The sequence below is a fragment of the Hyla sarda genome, chromosome 2, assembly GCF_029499605.1.
Source record: "Hyla sarda isolate aHylSar1 chromosome 2, aHylSar1.hap1, whole genome shotgun sequence".
In the NCBI taxonomy this organism is placed as follows: Eukaryota; Metazoa; Chordata; class Amphibia; order Anura; family Hylidae; genus Hyla; species Hyla sarda.
Window position 1 is genome coordinate 41,866,117 of NC_079190.1, and position 19,164 is coordinate 41,885,280.

Below are 19,164 nucleotides of genomic sequence, written 5' to 3' on the forward strand. Positions count from 1 at the left end.
GTAAATTCTGGGTTAATAGATTAAGGTGGAGGGGCCCTCTGTTCAGTATCCTTATCTCCTGGCCAGAGAAGAATGCAGCATTAAAGGGGTATTCCAGGGAAAAACTTTATATATATCAACTCTGTTCCAGAAAGTTAAACAGATTTGTAAATTACTTCTATTAAAAAATCTTAATCCTTTCAGTACTTATGAGCTTCAGAAGTTAAGGTTGTTCTTTTCTGTCTAAGTGCTCTCTGATGACCGCCCAGTGTAGAAGAGGTTTGCTATGGGGATTTGCTTCTAAACTGGGCGGTTCCCGAGACACGTGTCATCAGAGAGCACTTAAACAGAAAAGAACAACCTTAACTTCAGAAGCTCATAAGTACTGAAAGGATTAAGATTTTTTTTATAGAAGTAATATACAAATCTGTTTAACTTTCTGGAGCTAGTTGATATATAAAAAAAAGTTTTTTCCTGGAATACCCCTTTAACCCCTACATGCTCTATGACCGTGGTCTCAAACTCTGGTCCACCAGATGTTGCAAAACTTTAACTCCCAGCATGCCCGGACAGCCGTTGGCTGTCCGGGCATGCTGGGAGTTGAAGTTTTGCAACATCTGGAGGGCCACAGTTTGAGACCGCAGATTTATAATAAATTAAAGGGGTACTCCGTTGAAAAACATTTTTTTTAAATCAACTGGTGCCAGAAAGTTAAACAGATTTGTAAATTACTTCTATTAAAAAATCTTAATCCTTCCAGTACTTATTAGCTGCTGAATACTACAGAGGAAATGATTTTCTTTTTGAAACACAGAGCTGTCTGCTGACATCACAAGCACAGTGCTCTCTGCTGACATCTCTGTCCATTTTAGGAACTGCCCAGAGTAGGAGAAAATCCCCATAGCAAACATAAGATGCTCTGGACAGTTCCTAAAATGGACAGAGATGTCAGCAGAGAGCACTGTGGTCATGATGTCAGCAGAGAGCTCTGTGTTCCAAAAAGAAAATAATTTCCTCTGTAGTATTCAGCAGCTAATAAGTACTGGAAGGATTAAGTTTTTTTAATAGAAGTAATTTACAAATCTGTTTAACTTTCTGGCACCAGTTGATTTAAAAGAAAAAAGTTTTCCACCGGAGTACCCCTTTTAACTTATCCCCTCTCGGGCATCATCGGCTCTCCCGTAGAAATTAATGGCGTGCGTGCTGTAGACGACACTGAGAGTGCCGGGGTCCCGTTCTGGTGATGGGTCGCCAGATCTTGTTGCCATTGTGCCAGTGAAAGCGTGCCTTGTATGTCCCAAGTCAGTGTTCCAGACCTTCTGCCGTGGCCCCTGACTACGATCCTTGCTGCCTGCCCTGACTTTCTGCTACGTCCGACCTTGCTCTTGCCTAATCCCTTGTACCGCGCCTATCTCAGCCATCAGTCGGGGTTGAGTCGCTATCGGGTGGAACGACCTGGGGGTAACCTGCCGCAGCAAGTCCATCCCGCTTTGCGGCGGGCTCTGGTGAATACCAGTAACCCCTTAGACTCCGTTCCCCTGGTACGGCTCACGTCATCACCCCACTGACACAGAGGATCCACCACCAGTATCCTCACAGTACCCGGATCCTGACATCAATGCAGTTTGTGGCATCTACAGTTCAAAAGGACAGGTGTTTGGGGGGTTTCATCGGACCCCCGCATCGTGATTACGGGGGTCCGAAGAGTTAAAATGGCAGCTGGTGGTCTCTCTCTTACCTCCATGCTGCTTGATTGTCTCATTGTATTGTACAGGCTGCTACAGCAGACTGTCCAAGCAGAGCGCTGATAACATGGATCAAAGTTATGCTATGGCAGTGCATTGTTCTGTGTTAGTAATTGAATGAATGCAGGCAATGGGGATTAGGCACTTCCCCCCTCTTATTCTTGATATACTTGCTGGGAATTATATTAACAGGTCTGCATATTACCTCTATTATATATGTGAGTTGTAAGGAAATGAGGATTGCAGTCAATGTGGGGACTAAAAAATTAATAGAAAAAATAATAATTAAGAAATTAAAATAAGCCCCTCCCCTAAAAAAAAGTTTGAATCACCTACTTTTCCCATTTAAAAAAAATAAAATAATGTAAACAAAAATAAACATATTTTGGACTGTAGTATTTTTTTTACTTTCACGCCGTTCACAATACAGAATAATTAACATAATATTTCCACAATCCGCAGGTGGCAATACAAGGTATGTTGATTTATTTTAGTTTTTTGTGTAAAATGGAAAAGAGGGGAATTTTATTTTTATTGGAGGTGTGACATATTCACTTTTATTAAAACTATTTTTTTTACTTTCTTTTTTTACACTTTTTAAGTCCCCACAGGAGGCTATTTATAGAATTCTTTACATTGCAAATACTGATCAGTGCTATGCATAGTCATAGCTCCGATCAGTGTTAGCTGCAATCTACTTCTCTGGTCTGCTAGAAGGCAGACCAGAGAAGAATACCCCAGGATGACGGCAGGAGGCAAGTGAGGAGACCTCTGTCCGCCATCTTGGCTGATCTGATCCCTGCGGGCGATCAGACCAGCCAGTTAGAACCGCCACATTGCTTAAGATGCTTTGATCACAGTTAATTACGGCATCTGAGGGGTTAATGGTGAACATCAACGAGATTGCTGATATCCAACATCGGGTCCCTGTACATCTTGGCAAAACATTAACCTTTTTCATTTTCTTCAGTAAAAAAAAAGTATCTCCTTTTTATAGAAATCATGGCTTATAAAAATGGGCAGCCCTGCAGTTCCAGACACTAAAGTTGGTGGCAGCAGAGAGCCCCGTCTCGGCTCTTATTGCTGCCACACAACATATAAAATTAAATATAATACACATTTTACATTTCTGTAATACAAATTTATTTAAAAATAAAATAAAAAATGTATTTAATTGGGTTTTTGTCTGTAAGGATTTTTTTTTATATTAGTGCACCCTTGATTATCTTTATAGGTCTGTTTCACTCATATTTATTATTTATTATCTAGTTAATGGGTTATCTGAGCCCTCGTAATATGACACTGGGGTAAGGGTAAGATATTTGCACAGGCAACCGGCCAACGCTCAGGAAGCAACCTGCACGTGTCTTATTCTAATAATAGGACACCGATGATTCTAGTCCCACAAGGAGTGCATATGGGCCTCTCCATACCCAATGGATCAGACAGAGGATCAACAATGCCTTTAGTTCCACAATAGGGTATTTACACTTGGGTGTATAAACTAGACAACCTCCGTACTTATTAAAGGGGTACTCAGCTGCTCCGCGTTTGGAACAAACTGTTCCGAACGCTGGAGCCAGCGCCGGGAGCACGTGATGTCATAGCCCCACCCCCTCGTGACTTCACACCACGCCCCCTCAATGCAAGTGTATGGGAGGGGGCGTGGCGGATGCCACGCCCTCTCCCATAGACTTGCATTGAGGGGTCGGGGTGTGATGTCACAAGGGGGTGGAGCTACGATATCACACGCTCCCGGCACCAGCTCCAGCGTTCGGAACGGTTTATTCCAAACACTAAGCAGTGCAGATACGGCAGGGGGGAGCTAAAACCTTGCTCCCGTATGTAATTCATTTCAATTAGCCGGCCGGAGGGAAATGTTCGGTCCGGTCGGCTCATTTTTGCACTGTATGCGTTTTTACAACCGGACCTAAAACTGTGGTTGACCACAATTTTAGGTCCAGGGAAAAAGCGCATACAGCGCAAAAATGACCGGACCGAACGTTTCACTCAGGCCGGCTAATTGAAATGAATTACATACGGGAGCGCATAGAAAGGCATACGGGAGCGGGGGGTTTCAGCTCCCCCCTGCCGTATGCGCTCCCGTATGGGAGAAAACTTGATGTGAACCCAGCCTAAGACTGTTATAAGTCTATGTGAAAAATGAAGAAAAATCCATAATTTAGCATGATCACAAAAATAAATGTGAGGCTGCCTCCAGATATCAATAGGGATAGAGAAAACAGTAATGAAATATAATGTTACGTTAATATTGTAGATTGCATTATACAGAGGAGGAATTATAAGGCACTCGAATCAAAGAATTTGCACTTTAGGTTTGAGAATCTGAAGGTCGATTAGGTTAATATTAATAAATGCCGAGGGTTATTACATGATTGTTCTCTAGTATTACTTCACCAGACTGATAGGTACAGTACAGCGGGCCTCTCGCAGTAGAAAAAATGTACAGAAAATGTTTAACCCAAAGCTTGTAGGCGCCATTGGCCTCAAGTTACAATTTTTTCAACAAACAGTAAAAAGATCTTTCCAGGACCAATGCAACGTGACTCCAGACTCCACATACAAAGCCAGAAACGGTCTGTATCCATGACTTGTGTCAATGGCTGGACCATCCGACCAATCAGAATGGATATTTCACTGGTAAAACCCCTGTATTACAAAAGTGCATGCACTGTGTTGCTGCCTATTAGCACCTCCCTACAGTATAGTGCAGTACTGTACTCTTTACCTGTGCCAGGACTAGATGCTCCTTTGGACACCAGTTGAGGGGGCGCCATTTTGTATCTCTGGTACACTATAGTACTCTACATAAGATACAATGGTTTCAACATACAAGATTTGTCCTAAACCCAATCAGTATAGGTACACACTTTACTACTATGTCAACTAAAAGAGTTCATTCAACCCTAACACACAGTCTTATGCTACTGTGTCTTATCTGAAGTCCCATATTTGAAGTTCCATGCAAGTCTATGGGACTTTAGTTTAATCTCCTGTTTGCGCTCCTGTTTACTTTTTACTTTTAAGCAGCCGGACCAATGCTGGGATATGAGATTTGTATATAAGGACCAGATTGGATACACCGTGAAAATACACCCTACCCCGAAAATAAGCCCTTGCTTGATTATAAGCCCTAGCTGCAATATAAGCCCTACCCCGAAAATAAGACCTAGGCAATGCCAGGGCTGCAAATATTAAAAAACAAACTTTAACTTACCTCCGTCCTCCGTTCCCCCGTTGCTAAGGAACCGGCCTCACTGGCAGCAGCGATGTCCCGCCTCGGCCGATGATAGGCTGAGCGCAGTGTAATGTAAGGAGCCGGCCGGCTTCTTACATGACAGTGGGCTCAGCCTATCATCGGCAGAGACGGGACATCGCTGCGGCCGGTGATAGGCTGAAGGCTCTGTGACGTTCCTATCCTCAGGAAGCAGCAAGAACAGCGGAGGGACCATAAGGCCGGTTCCTTAGCAATGGGGGAACGGAGGACGAAGGTAAGTTAAAGTTAATATTTGCAGCCCGGGCACAGGAATACAAAGTACAGTGCAGCGGCTGATAATTATTTGGCAGGGGGGGGGAGAAGCAGCGCTCGCAGGTGACATACGATACGATTATTCCCTTGATGTGGGGTGCAGTGCTGGGCTGATAAACCGGCGGGGGGGGGGGACATTGGGGGACAATGTTTGTTGTTCAATGTACATACCGTAAATAAATAAGCCCTACCCTGAAAATAAACATTAGTGTGTTTTTTGTGACTAAAATTAATCTAAGACCCGGTCTTAATTTCGGAGAAACACGGTAAGTATGAAATATGGGGATGGGTTATAAAGATGTTATATGAGGTTGTGATATGAGGTCGGGATATTTGGACGGGATGGGAATATGGGATGAGATTATGGGATGGAATATGAGGTCAGGATATAAGGACAAGAGATGAGGTCGGGATATGAGGACAGTATATGAGGTAGGAATATGAGGACGGAATATGAGGGTGGAATATCAGGATGAGAACTTCAATAGGTAGGAAGACCGGGAAACACTGGGTACTCAGCTACTCACAAGTTTAGATAAAAGTATTCAGCAAATTATTGTTCACTATGAACTCATTTTAGGTACAAATGGTTACAGGTGCCCAAAAAGATCAATAACCCCTTTAATTGTCACACGTTTCACGCTATAGACACAATTATATCAATATCCATGGTGGCCAATAAAATCAAACATAGTTAGGACTGTTGGCTGGTTTATTGGTATGGGATCTCACCATTGTCATGATCAAAAATATTTCCAACATGGCAGCTCAACCCTTACTCAGACCTAGAACATGGGCTACACTGCAGGGGATTTTGCCTCTATTTGCATTATTTGGACAGTGTAAATTTTGCAAAGCATTTCAGTAGTATTGTTGAGCGGCATAGGCCATATTCGAATTTGCGATATTTCGCATATATATGGGTGAATATTCGTCATATATTTGCAAAATTCGCATAATCGTAATATTTGCGGCCTTTTTTAACATGCGCCATAAAATTTGCATGCACATGCGCGTTCACCATATGCAAATTTCCGGGTGCTCGCCAGTCTGACACAGTAATTAGTATTAAAGCCTTGTTTACACCACAAGCTGGAAGCAGAGAGGGATGACCACTGCGATGTGTACTGTGAAAAAATTGCGAATATTCGTGCCCAACACTATTCAGTAGTTCTATCTTTGTACTTCATCATTTATTCTCAGCTCCTCCATAAGGAAATAGCAGAGTCGAGCGTGTCACTTCACAATAGATTTCAATGATACGTAGGACTTGGCCGCATCCGTGAAGCCGCTCCTGAGCGAGACCTACTTTAAAAGCTGCTCTGCTCCCGTAAAAAGAAGTGTAACCTAAATGAATGTTTCACGAAACGCCACACTCAACTATTATAGTAAATAATTTAGCCTGGAAGCTGATGGGATGAATCATCAATTTTTCAAGGTGAATTTTTGCTATTTCTCATTTGCACAATAAAAAAAAGATAAAGCTTCATGTGCTGCTCTACCTTATGCAACGTGCCAGCTGCTTAATGCCCGGCTGTAAGCTGTTTATTTCTAGCATGCCTACAAAAAAATGGATTTAATGCTTCATGTTCTTCTCGAGCAGGATGAGAATGTCTTCAGATATCTGTGAAGGGTTCTCGAGATCACCAGCCCTATATAGGGAAGCCCCTAGTGCATTATTTTCCAATCCATGTGTCTCCAGCTGTTGCAAAACAACAACCCCCAACATGCCCAGACAGCCAGGTATGGATGGGGTATGGATAAGCACTGCGGAATCTGTAGGCGCTATATAAATAAATAAATAAATAAATAAATACTTTATTTTATAATGAAAGTTGATTCCCCCAGTGAGTGGTTGAGCTAATATTTCCTGCAGGGTTAAAGGGGTACTCCGCTACTCAGCATTTGGAACAAACTGTTGCGAACGCTGTCGCCAGAAGCTCGTGAGGTTATAACCCCGCCCCCTTATGACATCACGCCCCCCCCCCTCAATGCAAATCTATGGGAGGGGGCGTGACATCCGTCACGCCCCCTCCCATAGACTTGCATTGAGGGGGTGGGGGTGTGATGTCACGAGGGGGCGGGGCTATGACATCAAGCTCCCGGTGCCGGCTCCAACGTTCAAGTCAGTTTACTCCAAACGCTGAGCAGTGGAGTAGCCCTTTAAAGGTGTACTCTGACAAAAATTTACTTATCCCCTCTCCCCAGGATAGGGGATGAGTAGCTGATCGCGGGGGTCCGACCTATGGGGCCCCGTGATTTCCAAGACTGCACCCCAGTTCTCTCAGTAAGGAGCGTGTGTCGTCTACCAGTAGATGGCACGCGCTCCATTCATTTCTATGGGAGCGCCGATGATGCCCTACAGCTGTACTCTGGTCTTTTCAGCACTGTAGGTGCTAAATAAATATAATTATTTATTATTATTTTAATTCTTTCTTTAGAATTCTTAATTTTTCATACAGCGCACAAATATGATTTTTGGAGTGTGGAAAGAAAGAGTCCCAGAAGGAAACCCATACAAATCCTTGGTGAGATTTTAACCTGGGACCCCGGCACTACAAGGCCACATTGCTAACCACTGTGGATAGCATCTAGAAAAAAACAAAGGGCTTTCTGAGACTGGAGACGCGAGTGCTGCATGGAGAGTGCGGGGGGTCCCAGCAGCGGGCCCCCCCACGATCAGACATCTTATCCCCTATCCATTTGGATAGGGGATAAGATGTGTTTGGCCAGATAACCCCTTTAAAGTTTCTCCCATCCTCCTTTTTACTTTTTTTTTTTACTCGTTGGAATACTGCTTTAGGGTGCGTTCCCACAGGGCGTATACGCAGCGTATTTGACGCTGCGCAAAATTTATGGCAGCAGCGGGAAATACACTGCGTATCCCTTGCTCACTATACACACAGGGCTTTCCGCCGGCAGCCCTATGTGTGTAGTGAGATTTGGAGGCGGGGCCGCGCGTCACAGACACGCCGGCACACGGCCCCGCCTCTAAAACTCACTACACACATAGGGCTGCCGGCGGAAAGCCCTGTGTGTATAGTGAGCAAGGGATACGCAGCGTATTTCCCGCTGCTGCCATACGCTGCGTATACGCCCTGTGGGAACGCACCCTGAGGAATGATTAGCAAGTCAATAATTTCAGTTGTATTTAATATTTTGGAATGTCTTATTATGGGACCTGAGGTGGTTGACAAGGACTTGTCTGTATGAAATCATTTACTATGCCAAACATGTACTTGTCAACAAATCCAATTTTGGTGAGACAATTATCACAAAACTTTTGACCAACCCCCACCTGAAAGTGCCCGTTTTGAGGGCCTTCCACCTGTTTGAAGGGTGTCCCCAGGTCAGGGCTTAAATGTTCTAGTTTTGGTGGTTTAAATATTGTCAAATATCTAATAACAAGTGATCAAAAATTCCCATCAATACAAACATGATACAGATAAAAATTACAGATCACAGCACAAAAAATGGGCCCTCATGTGGACAGTTCTAAGCATTCTAACATTCTCATTATTTAAAAGTAGTAAAATTAAACAAAACCTATATAAACCGAGTATAATTGTAATGGTATGGACCTGCAGAATAAACATAACATGTCATTTTTACTGAATAGTGCACTGCGTAAAAACGGAAGTCCTCAAAACTTTTATAAGGGTAAATAGGTGGGAAATTGAAAGCGCTCTGGTTAGTAGAAGGCGAGGAGGAAAAAAGTTAAAGTGCCAAAATGAAAAATCCCTGCGTCCTTAAAGGAGAAGTCTCATGTTGAAAAAGATATCTCCTACTGCAGGAACTCCTGTGATCTCCTGTACGGGGCCCCGGCTCTTCCCAGGAAAGTTGCATTGGGACCCCACCCAAAGCGAGAGTTGCCATGCCCCCTCCATATATCTATGGGAGAGCTGACCCCCGCTTCGAGTGGATGTCATGAAGCTGCGTTCCTGGTGAGAGCCAGGGCCCATTACAGGAGATTGCTGGGGGGGGGGGGGGGGGGTCCCAGCGATCATACATCCTCCTCCCCCCCCCCCCCCCCCCCCCCCGCGCAATCTATAACTTATGACATATCTCCTTTAAGGGTTTAAAGAACAATTTCAGCAAAAATGAACTAATCCCCTATTCACTGGAATCCCCCGCGATCTTCAAAAAGGGCCCTGGCTGTGAGGAAAGCGAGCTGCAGATTGCACTTCCCCCCATTCATTTCTATGGGAGTGCCGAAAAAACCCAAGTTCAGCACTTGGGCATCATCGGCGCTCCCATATTAATAAATGGAGTGTGTGTAGTCTTCCAGTAGACAACACGTGCTTCTCACTGAAAGAGCCGGGGTCCGTCTCCCTCGATCAGCTACTTATCCCCTAACCTGTGAATTATGGCTTTCTCCTTTAGTTCTCCTTTAAGGGGAACCCCTTACAAATTGCTCTGGTGGAGAGTGGGAACACACCTAAGATTTCCACTCAAGGGCTGGCCCTGCAGGATTCCTGCTAACTGTGTTTCCACTGTTGAAAAAAAGTGCAGGAACTCCGTTCCCTTGCATTCCTGCAGGACTTGAGCCCTGTGTACAGGAACAGTTCTGTTCCAACAGAGGTATGATTGTGATACAGCAGGTCAATAGCCTTATTAAGGCCATTATCCCTCTAACTAATTTAAAGGGGATTTGATAGATTTGTAAATTACTTCTTTTTAAAAATCTTAATCCTTCCAGTACTTATCAGCTGCTGTATGCTGCAGATGAAGTTGTGTAGTTATTTCTAGTCCGACCACAGTGTTCTCTCCTGACACCTCTGTCCATGTCAGGAACTGTCCAGAGTACAAGCAAATCCCCATAGCAAACCAATTCTGCACTGCCTGATATGGACAGAGGTGTCAGCAGAGAGCACTGTGGTCAGACAGAAAAGAACTCCAGAAAGTAATACAACTTCCTGTGGCATACAGCAGCTGATAAGTACTGGAAGGATTAAGATTTTTAAGCAGTAATTTACAAATCTGTTTAACTTTGTGGCACCAGTTGATTTAAAAAAAAAGTGTTTTCCACCGGAGTACCCCTTTAAAGGGGTACTCCGGTGGACAACTTTTTATGTTTTAATCAACTGGTGAAAGAAAGTTAAACAGATTAGTTAATGACTTCTATTAAAAAAAAAATCTTAATCCTTCCAGTACTTATTAGCTGCTGAATACTACAGAGGGAATTCTTTTCTTTTTGGAACACAGAGCTGTCTGCTGACATCATGACCCCAGTTCTCTCTGCTGACATCTCTGTCCATTTTAGGAACTGTCCAGAGCAGCATATGGGGATTTTCTTCTACTCTGGACAGTTCTTAAAATGGACAGAGATGTCAGCAGAGAGCACAGTGTGATCATGATGTCAGCAGAGAGCTCTGTGTTCCAAAAAGAAAAGAATTTCCTCTGTAGTATCCAGCAGCTAATAAGTACTGGAAGGATTAAGATTTTTTTTTTTTATAGAAGTAATTTACAAATTTGTTTAACTTTCTGGCACCAGTTGATTTAAAAAAAAAAGTACCCCTTTAATGTTATGAAGGCACCTTGGTCCGTGTTATCATGATTTTAGACGGACACTACAACCCACAATCGGATCGGCTCTGGTTCTACCCTGGGACTCGCTCTTTCACCAGACGCTGCACATCCTCCCGGTCGATCACAATACATGTCACGTTCTGTCCAAGGAACTTTCCTCCAGTCATTCAGGATACGGGAAGTCGTTACCCAGAGTCATAAGAAAACTACACAGAACATTCAAAACAGATTGAAATTAATGTGTTGCAAATGTGATGCGTCCCCATTGATTTCTGTGTTAGAATAAACAGATGCTTGATCCAAACAAACAGAGCGAACTACATTTCACACACATCGAGATTCACCGCCCGTGAAAGCTGCGCCATCTAAAACAATATTAAGTTCTCAACGTGTCTTCTATTCGCTGGATGTGTGCTTACGATGCAGGTCGCAGTTATATACTCATATCTGGAGAAAACACTTAGCGTATACCTGTGGTCTCCAAACTGCGGCCCTCCAGATGTTGCAAAACCACAACTCTCAGCATGCCCGGACAGCCAACGGCTGTCCGGGCATGCTGGGAGTTGTGGTTTTGAAACATCTGGAGGGCCGCAGATTGGAGACCACTGGTGTATACAATAAAGTCATACTAGAAAAGAATATGAAAAACTGGGTCGGTTACATAGTTAGTATGGTTGAAAAAAGACATACGTCCATCAAGTCCAACCAGGGGATTGAAGGGTAGGGGTGTGACGCGATATTGGGGTAAGGGATGGGATATTTCTTCATAAGCATTAATGTTATTTTGTTCCAGGAATGTATCTAATCCTGTTTTAAAGCTGTAAATTTTTCCTGCTGTGACCAGTTCCTGAGGTAGACTGTTCCATAAATTCACATTTCTGATGGTAAAGAAGGCGTGTCGCCCTTTGAGACTAAACCTTTTCTTCTCCAGACGGAGGGAGTGCCCCCTCGTCCTTTGAGGGGGGCTTAAAGGGGTACTCCACTGGAAAACATTTTGTTTTTTAAATTAAATCCTCTGGTGCCAGAAAGTTAAACAGATTTGTAAATTACTTCTATAAAAAAAAAAATCTTAATCCTTCCAGTACTTATCAGCTGCTATATGCTCAACAGGAAGTTCTTTTCTTTTTGAATTTCCTTCCTGTCTGACCACAGTGCTCTCTGCTGACACCTCTGTCCATTTAAGGAACTGTCCAGAGTAGGAGCAAATCCCCATAGCAAACCTCTCCTGCTCTGGAAAGTTCCTAAAATGGACAGAGGTGTCAGCAGAGAGCACTGTGGTCAGACAGAAAGGAAATTCAAAAAGAAAAGAACTTCCTGTGGAGCATATAACAGGTGATAAGTACTGGAAGGATTAAGATTTTTTAATAGAAGTAATTTACAAATCTGTTTAACTTTCTGGTACCAGTTGATAAAAAAAATTAAATGTTTTCCAGTGGAGTACCCCTTTAATCTGGAACAGTTTTTCTCCATATTTTTTGTATGGGCCATTTATATACTTATATATATTTATCATATCCCCCCTTAAACGTCTCTTCTCAAGACTAAACAATTGTAACGCCTTTAATCGCTCCTCATAGCTAAGATGTTCCATGCCCCATATTAGTTTAGTTGCGCGTCTCTGCACCCTTTCCAGCTCCCCAGTGTCCCTTTTATGGACAGGTGCCCAAAACTGAACAGCATATTCCAGGTGAGGCCGTACCAATGCTTTATAAAGGGGGAGTATTATGTCCCTGTCCCTTGAGTCCATGCCTCTTTTGATACATGACAATATCCTGCCGGCTTTGGAAGCAGCAGCCTGACATTGCATGCTATTCTGTAGTCTGTGATCTACAAGTACACCCAGATCCTTCTCTACCAGTGACTCTGCCAGTTTAATCCCCCCTAAGACATACGACGCATGCAGGTTATTAGTACCCAGATGCATAACTTTACATTTATCCACATTGAACCTCATTTGCCAAGTGGATGCCCAGACACTTAGTCTATCCAAGTCATCTTGTAACCTATACACATCCTCTATAGACTGTACCGTGCCGTTCATTGGAAAGAATCAGTCGGAGACAGATACTTAAACATGTTTATTGCTTCTATTTACCGAATATAATTTTTTTTCTTTTTACTATTTTTAATCATTCTCGTGGTGGGCGGCCATATTGTTTTAGCTTCTTCTCTGTTACAGGGGAACTCCACTGGAAAACATATATATATATATATATATATATATATATATATATATATATATATATATTTTTTTTTTTTTTTTTATTAACTGGTGCCACAAAGTTACACAGATTTGTAAATTACTTCCATTAAAAAAGCTTAACCCTTCCAGTACTAATCAGCTGTTGTATGCTCCAAAGGAAGTTCTTTACTTTTTGAATTCCTTTTCTGTCTGACCACGGTGCTGTAGGCTGACACCTCTGTCCATGCCAGGAACTGTCCAAAGTAGGAAGAAATCCCCATAGCAAACCTCTCCTGCTCTGGACAGTTCCTAAAATGGACAGAGGTGTCAGCAGAGAGCACTGTGGTCAGACAGAAAAGAACTTCACAACTTCCTCTGTAGTATACAACAACTGATAAGTACTGGAAGGATTAAGATTTTTTAATAGAATTCATTTACAAATCTGTTTCACTTTCGGGCACCGGTTGATTTTAAAAGAATGTCTGCCAGTGGAGTACCCCTTTAACAGCATTTCAAGATGCTTTACGGCAGATACATGGACCACAGGAAACAATAGACCAGAGGGAGCTCATTGATTTCTATGTGGGAGTCTCCTAGGAACTGTGGGCACTGGTGTTGGGGCGGTGGTGGTCGCCACTCAGTGCTGCGCTATTTTATGCTAGGGATGCTAGGGACCCACTACTTACAGGTGGCCGTGACGTGGCTAGTGGGCTTGCACTTCATGATCATAAAGTACACTATCGACCTGTTGGGTTAATAAATGTTGCTGAGAAGCATTAGATCTAGGTGCATGTTGTGGATGTGCGACCATGTCTGTTTTTTCTCAAGTTGAATTCACATTGTGTTTTCTGTCCCCTCTTTTTTTTTATTTTTGCTTGGTCTGCACTCTGCCCCTCCCCCTCAGCCCAGGCCTATATAATTGGCAGGAAGGTGCATTAGGACCCTATTCCTCCTGGCAGCCTCCCAGTCTCATACTGGGAGCACATGGTGAGTGAGCTTTTTACATCTGTTCCCCCTGGTGCGGTGCTGTTTGGCGTCTGTTGCTGCCCTGGCACTGTGTTTGTGGGGTGGTGCAGCCCAGGGACTGGTTTGAGTGGCATTAGGGCTGCTCTGCCAGTTGGGTCGTTCCCCTTGTGGGCACTGGTGTTGGGGCGGTGGTGGTCGCCACTCAGTGCTGCGCCATTTTATGCTAGGGATGTTAGGGACCCACTACTTACAGGTGGTCGTGACGTGGCTAGTTGGCTTGCACTTCATGATCATAAAGTACACTAATGACCTGTTAGTTTAATAAATGTTGCTGAGAAGCCTTAGATCAAGGTGCATATTGTGGATGTGCGGCCATGTCTGTTTTTTCTCAAGTTGAGTTTCCTAGGAACTGCTGTAGTCTGTGGGCCAGTGTTTCCCAACCAGGGTGCCTCCAGCTGTTGAAAAACTATAACTCCCAGTATGCCCGAACAGCAGAGATATGCTTTACAGCAGCTACATGGACCATAGGAAGCGATAGACCAGAGGGGGCTATATGTTTAAATACAGTTTTAGGGAAGGGTCACAAGATCCGTATTTTGCTGCATATTTTTGGCAGCAGATTTTGCTACCCATTGACTTCAATGGGTAGGAAAATGCGCAGCAGCAAAATACGGCACGTGTGACCCTAACCTTAGTGGTTAGAGTCGCACTGGTCAGAGCAGATACAATTTGGAAGAATTCTGGAAATTCAGTAATATATATTGAAAAACAAGCTGCAAATACTCTGCGGATGCGCTCTGTGTGAGTTTTTAGTTTTTGCTTATTAATTATGTAAAACAACATTACAAATAGGCGATATACTGTATATGTCAGATCGACTTTTATATTTAAAATAGCAAAAATGACAAATATTCGCTCAGCTTATAAGCAAACTACAGATGTTTAAGGTTTTCACAGAATAGGTGTGGCTTAATAGAAATGGGGGCCTGGTTTTGGACAAAGAGGTGTGGTCAACAAATTTACCATAAACTGCTTTTGAAATCTCTGCTAGTTCAGCACTAACGGAGATTTCAGTACGGGTGCACGGCCTCAATGGATTTATGTAGAGGGATAGATTCCTTAAGCTGGTCTTATAGTTAGGTTCTCTTTGTTACCCATAGCAACCAGTCAGAGCTCAGCTATGTTTTCTCATAATGCTCTGGTACAACGAAATGTGGTTGCTATGGGCAACAAAGATAGCCGCACTTCTGAAGCCACCTCACCCGCCGGAAGTGTGAAAGTGGCGCATGCGCAGTGATGCTCCAGCCTGGCAACGCTGGAGATCTGACTGTGAAAGCGCCGAATCTCACAGCATGTTGCGGCTAACTGCTCCTGGCAAAAGTTGTGAATATTTATTCATCAGGGACTTGCAGGGCAGGTGTAGCAGTGCACCACGGGGTTAAGGAGAACACCAATACACCAAAAAAGACTTATTTACATATCTGTATTTTCAGGTTTATCTCCATAACGGCGTGACTTAGATCGAAGAAAATAGAAAAGACCCTTGTGATCAGCATCGTCCGCACTATTAGACTGTACCAGCAGGTTAGTGTGGGTTAGCTGTCCGTTCCCTTTAAATGGGCACTTTCATTAAAACTAATTTTTGCTATTGCACTCCTTATGGTAAATAAAAATATTTCTAATATACAGGGTGGGCCATTTATATAGATACACCTTAATAAAATGGGAATGGTTGGTGATATTAACTTCCTGTTTGTGGCACATTAGTATATGTGAGGGGGGAAACTTTTCAAGATGGGTGGTGACCATGGCGGCAATTTTGAAGTCGGCCATTTTGAATCCAACTTTTGTTTTTTTCAATAGGAAGAGGGTCATGTGACACATCAAACTTATTGGGAATTTCACAAGAAAAAAAATGATGTGCTTGGTTTTAACGTAACTTTATTCTTTCATGAGTTATTTACAAGTTTCTGACCACTTATAAAATATGTTCAATGTGCTGCCCATTGTATTGGATTGTCAATGCAACCCTCTTCTCCCACTCGTCAAACACTGATAGAAACACCACAGGAGAAATACTAGCACAGGCTTCCAGTATCCGTATACACTGCTATATACTACTATATACACCGCAGGAGAAATGCTAGCACAGGCTTCCAGTATCCGTATACACTGCTATATACTACTATATACACCGCAGGAGAAATGCTAGCACAGGCTTCCAGTATCCGTATACACTGCTATATACTACTATATACACTGCAGGAGAAATGCTAGCACAGGCTTCCGGTATCCATAGTTTTAGGTGCTGCACATCTCGTATCTTCACAGCATAGACAATTGCCTTCAGAAGACCCCAAAGATAAAAGTCTAAGGGGGTCAGATCGGGAGACCTTGGGGGGCCATTCAACTGGCCCACGATGACCAATCCACTTTCCAGGAAACTGTTCATCTAGGAATGCTCGGACCTGACATCCAAAATGTGGTGGTCACCATCTTGCTGGAAAAACTCAGGGAACGTGACAGCTTCAGTGCATTAAGAGGGAAACACATCATCATGTAGCAATTTTGCATATCCAGTGGCCTTGAGGTTTCCATTGATGAAGAATGGCCCCACTATCTTTGTACCCCATATACCACACCGTACCATCAATTTTTGTGTTCCAACAGTCTTGGAGGGATCTATCCAATGTGGGTTAGTGTCAGACCAATAGCGGTGGTTTTGTTTGTTAACTTCATCATTCACATAAAAGTTTGCCTCATCACTGAACAAAATCTTCTGCGTAAACTGAGGGTCCTGTTCCAATTTTTGTTTTGCCCATTCTGCAGCACCTGAAACTACGGATACTGGAAGGCTGTGCTAGCATTTCTACTGCGGTGTATATAGTAGTATATAGCAGTGTATACGAATACTGGAAGCCTGTGCTAGCATTTCTCCTGCGGTGTATATAGTAGTATATAGCAGTGTATACGGATACTGGAAGCCTGTGCTAGCATTTCTCCTTCGGTGTATATAGTAGTATATAGCAGTATATATGGATACTGGAAGCCTGTGCTAGCATTTCTCCTGCGGTGTATATAGTAGTATATAGCAGTGTATACGGATACTGGAAGCCTGTGCTAGCATTTCTCCTGCGGTGTATATAGTAGTATATAGCAGTGTATACGGATACTGGAAGCCTGTGCTAGCATTTCTCCTGCGGTGTTGCTATCAGTGTGTGAAGAGTGGGAGAAGAGGGTTGCATTGACAATCCAACACAATGGGCAGCACATTGAACACATTTTATAAGTGGTCAGAAACTCATGAAAAAATAAAGTTACGTTAAAACCAAGCACATCATTGTTTTTCTTGTGAAATTCCCAATAAGTTTGATGTGTCACATGACCCTCTTCCTATTGAAAAAACTAAAGTTGGATTCAAACTGTCCGAATTCAAAATGGCTGCCATGGTCACCACCCATCTTGAAAAGTTTCCCCCCTCACATATACTAATGTGCCACAAACAGGAAGTTAATATCACCAACCATTCCTATTTTATTAAGGTGTATCCATATAAATGGCCCACCCTGTACTTTGTTTAAAAAAAATGAAGTTTTCTATGTTGCACATTTTCCCCCATCTTATACACAGACTTTGGACCGAAGCCCAAACCGGTTATGAACCCGATGAAGAGGGGTGCCCCCTCGAAACGCATTGTTCTACACTTGAAATAAAAACTTTAAACTTCACATCGCATCTGTGTCTACCTCAGGCATGCGCCAACCTAGCCACCAAGTCGGATTTCCACCGGACATCTGGTTAGCCCTGCCGGGCAACCCAGACTCCCCATTTGCACATCACAACCAACAGCATATGGCAGTTAAGTGTGAGAGGAGCTATGATTGGATGAGGCTGGACACACCCCTCAGCACTCCAGGCTGCACTTCCTGTGTTTGGACTTCGGTCCAAAGTCTGTGGATAAGATGGGGAGAAAAGTGCTCTTGAGCTTTTTAAAGCACAAATAAAACATAGAAAACTTCATTTTTTTAAAACAAAGTATGTTAGAAATATTTTATACTTACCATAAGGAGTGCAATAGCAAAAAAAAATTTAATGAGAGTTAGCCTTTAAGCTCAGTTGCCTTTCACATACTCTCAGTATCAATTTTATTAAATTTCCTTCCATGGTTGTCAATCTTCATAGAATATTAATGAGTCGTATTTTCAGAATCCCCCTCCACCCCACCCCTATTACTCCAGTAAACCAATAACGTCCCCTCCAGCAACTTCAGTCTAGAACTCAGATCAATGCAGAGTTAACTTCTTTAATAAAAAATCAACAATGATGGGGGCGGGGAGGGGGGTGACAGAAGAGACGACTCTGCCTGATTTACTTCAGTCTAATATAGATAATCTATACCGTGGAACATTGTAAACAATCCACAGAGTAATACATCCATGTTCCTTAAATTGCTTACAAAGAAGCACCTAGAGGAGTTGTAAATATTGCAGTTCACATGGGCCCTGGTACCTCAAAGGGCAAAAAGGTCTTTTTGCAAATCAATGGAAAGCAGTAATGTAATGTAATGGATAGCCGGCCATGGGATGTGTTTTGCACTGGGGTCTAGTGGCTTTGAGATGGAAATGCTCCTTTTTTGGGCAGGTTAGTTAAAAGGAGGGGTTGAATTGAGGGATACAGTTATCCTCTGGCAGGACAATGGCTATGTATTACACTGGGTTGTGCCCATGAAATCAGGGCACCATAATAGTAACGTGCAGGTCCTCAGAGGACTCCAGCCTTCTCCGTACCATTATGGAGTTGCTTTTTAATGGGTTAAACGCAATCAGTTTGTGTTAAATTACTCATCTCAAGGCAGAAATGTGTTTAAAGGTGTTGGCTAGAATTTTTTTTTATCTTTTACAGTGACCGGGCTGGTTACAAATGTAAATAAAACTTATTCCCACATGTTGCCAATCTCTTGCTGCTTCCCTTCCAATGACAGCTGGTACCCATTGTCCAGCACTTTCTGGTACCCGCTAGACACAAAGAAGTGCCTGTTCAGCCAATCACTGGCAGCCGTAGTGACCAACCTCAGAAAGTGATTGGCTGAGTGATTAGGTTCTTATCTCGAGATGAGACCAACAAGTGCTGAGCATCGAGGACCAGGCTCCATTTGAACGGCAGCAACAAAGGATTGGTGGCAGGTGAGTATAGGCTTTTTTCCTTTTATTTTT

The 19,164-nt window shown here is 43.1% G+C and overlaps 1 protein-coding gene across 2 annotated transcripts in view; it reads right to left on the minus strand.

The window, feature by feature from the left end:
• Nucleotides 1-19,164, minus strand: part of GUCY1A2 (guanylate cyclase 1 soluble subunit alpha 2) — a 191,982-nt gene that overhangs the window by 157,787 nt on the left and 15,031 nt on the right. Inside the window, exon 1 of one of the 2 annotated variants that reach the window (XM_056561618.1) lies at nucleotides 17,698-17,724. The exons of the other annotated variant lie outside the window; for it this stretch is intronic. Coding sequence (XP_056417593.1) covers nucleotides 17,698-17,706 — 9 coding nt within the window. The 5' untranslated portion in view covers nucleotides 17,707-17,724. Of the gene's footprint in view, nucleotides 1-17,697; nucleotides 17,725-19,164 lie in introns of those variants that run through there. 2 annotated transcript variants of the gene reach the window in all.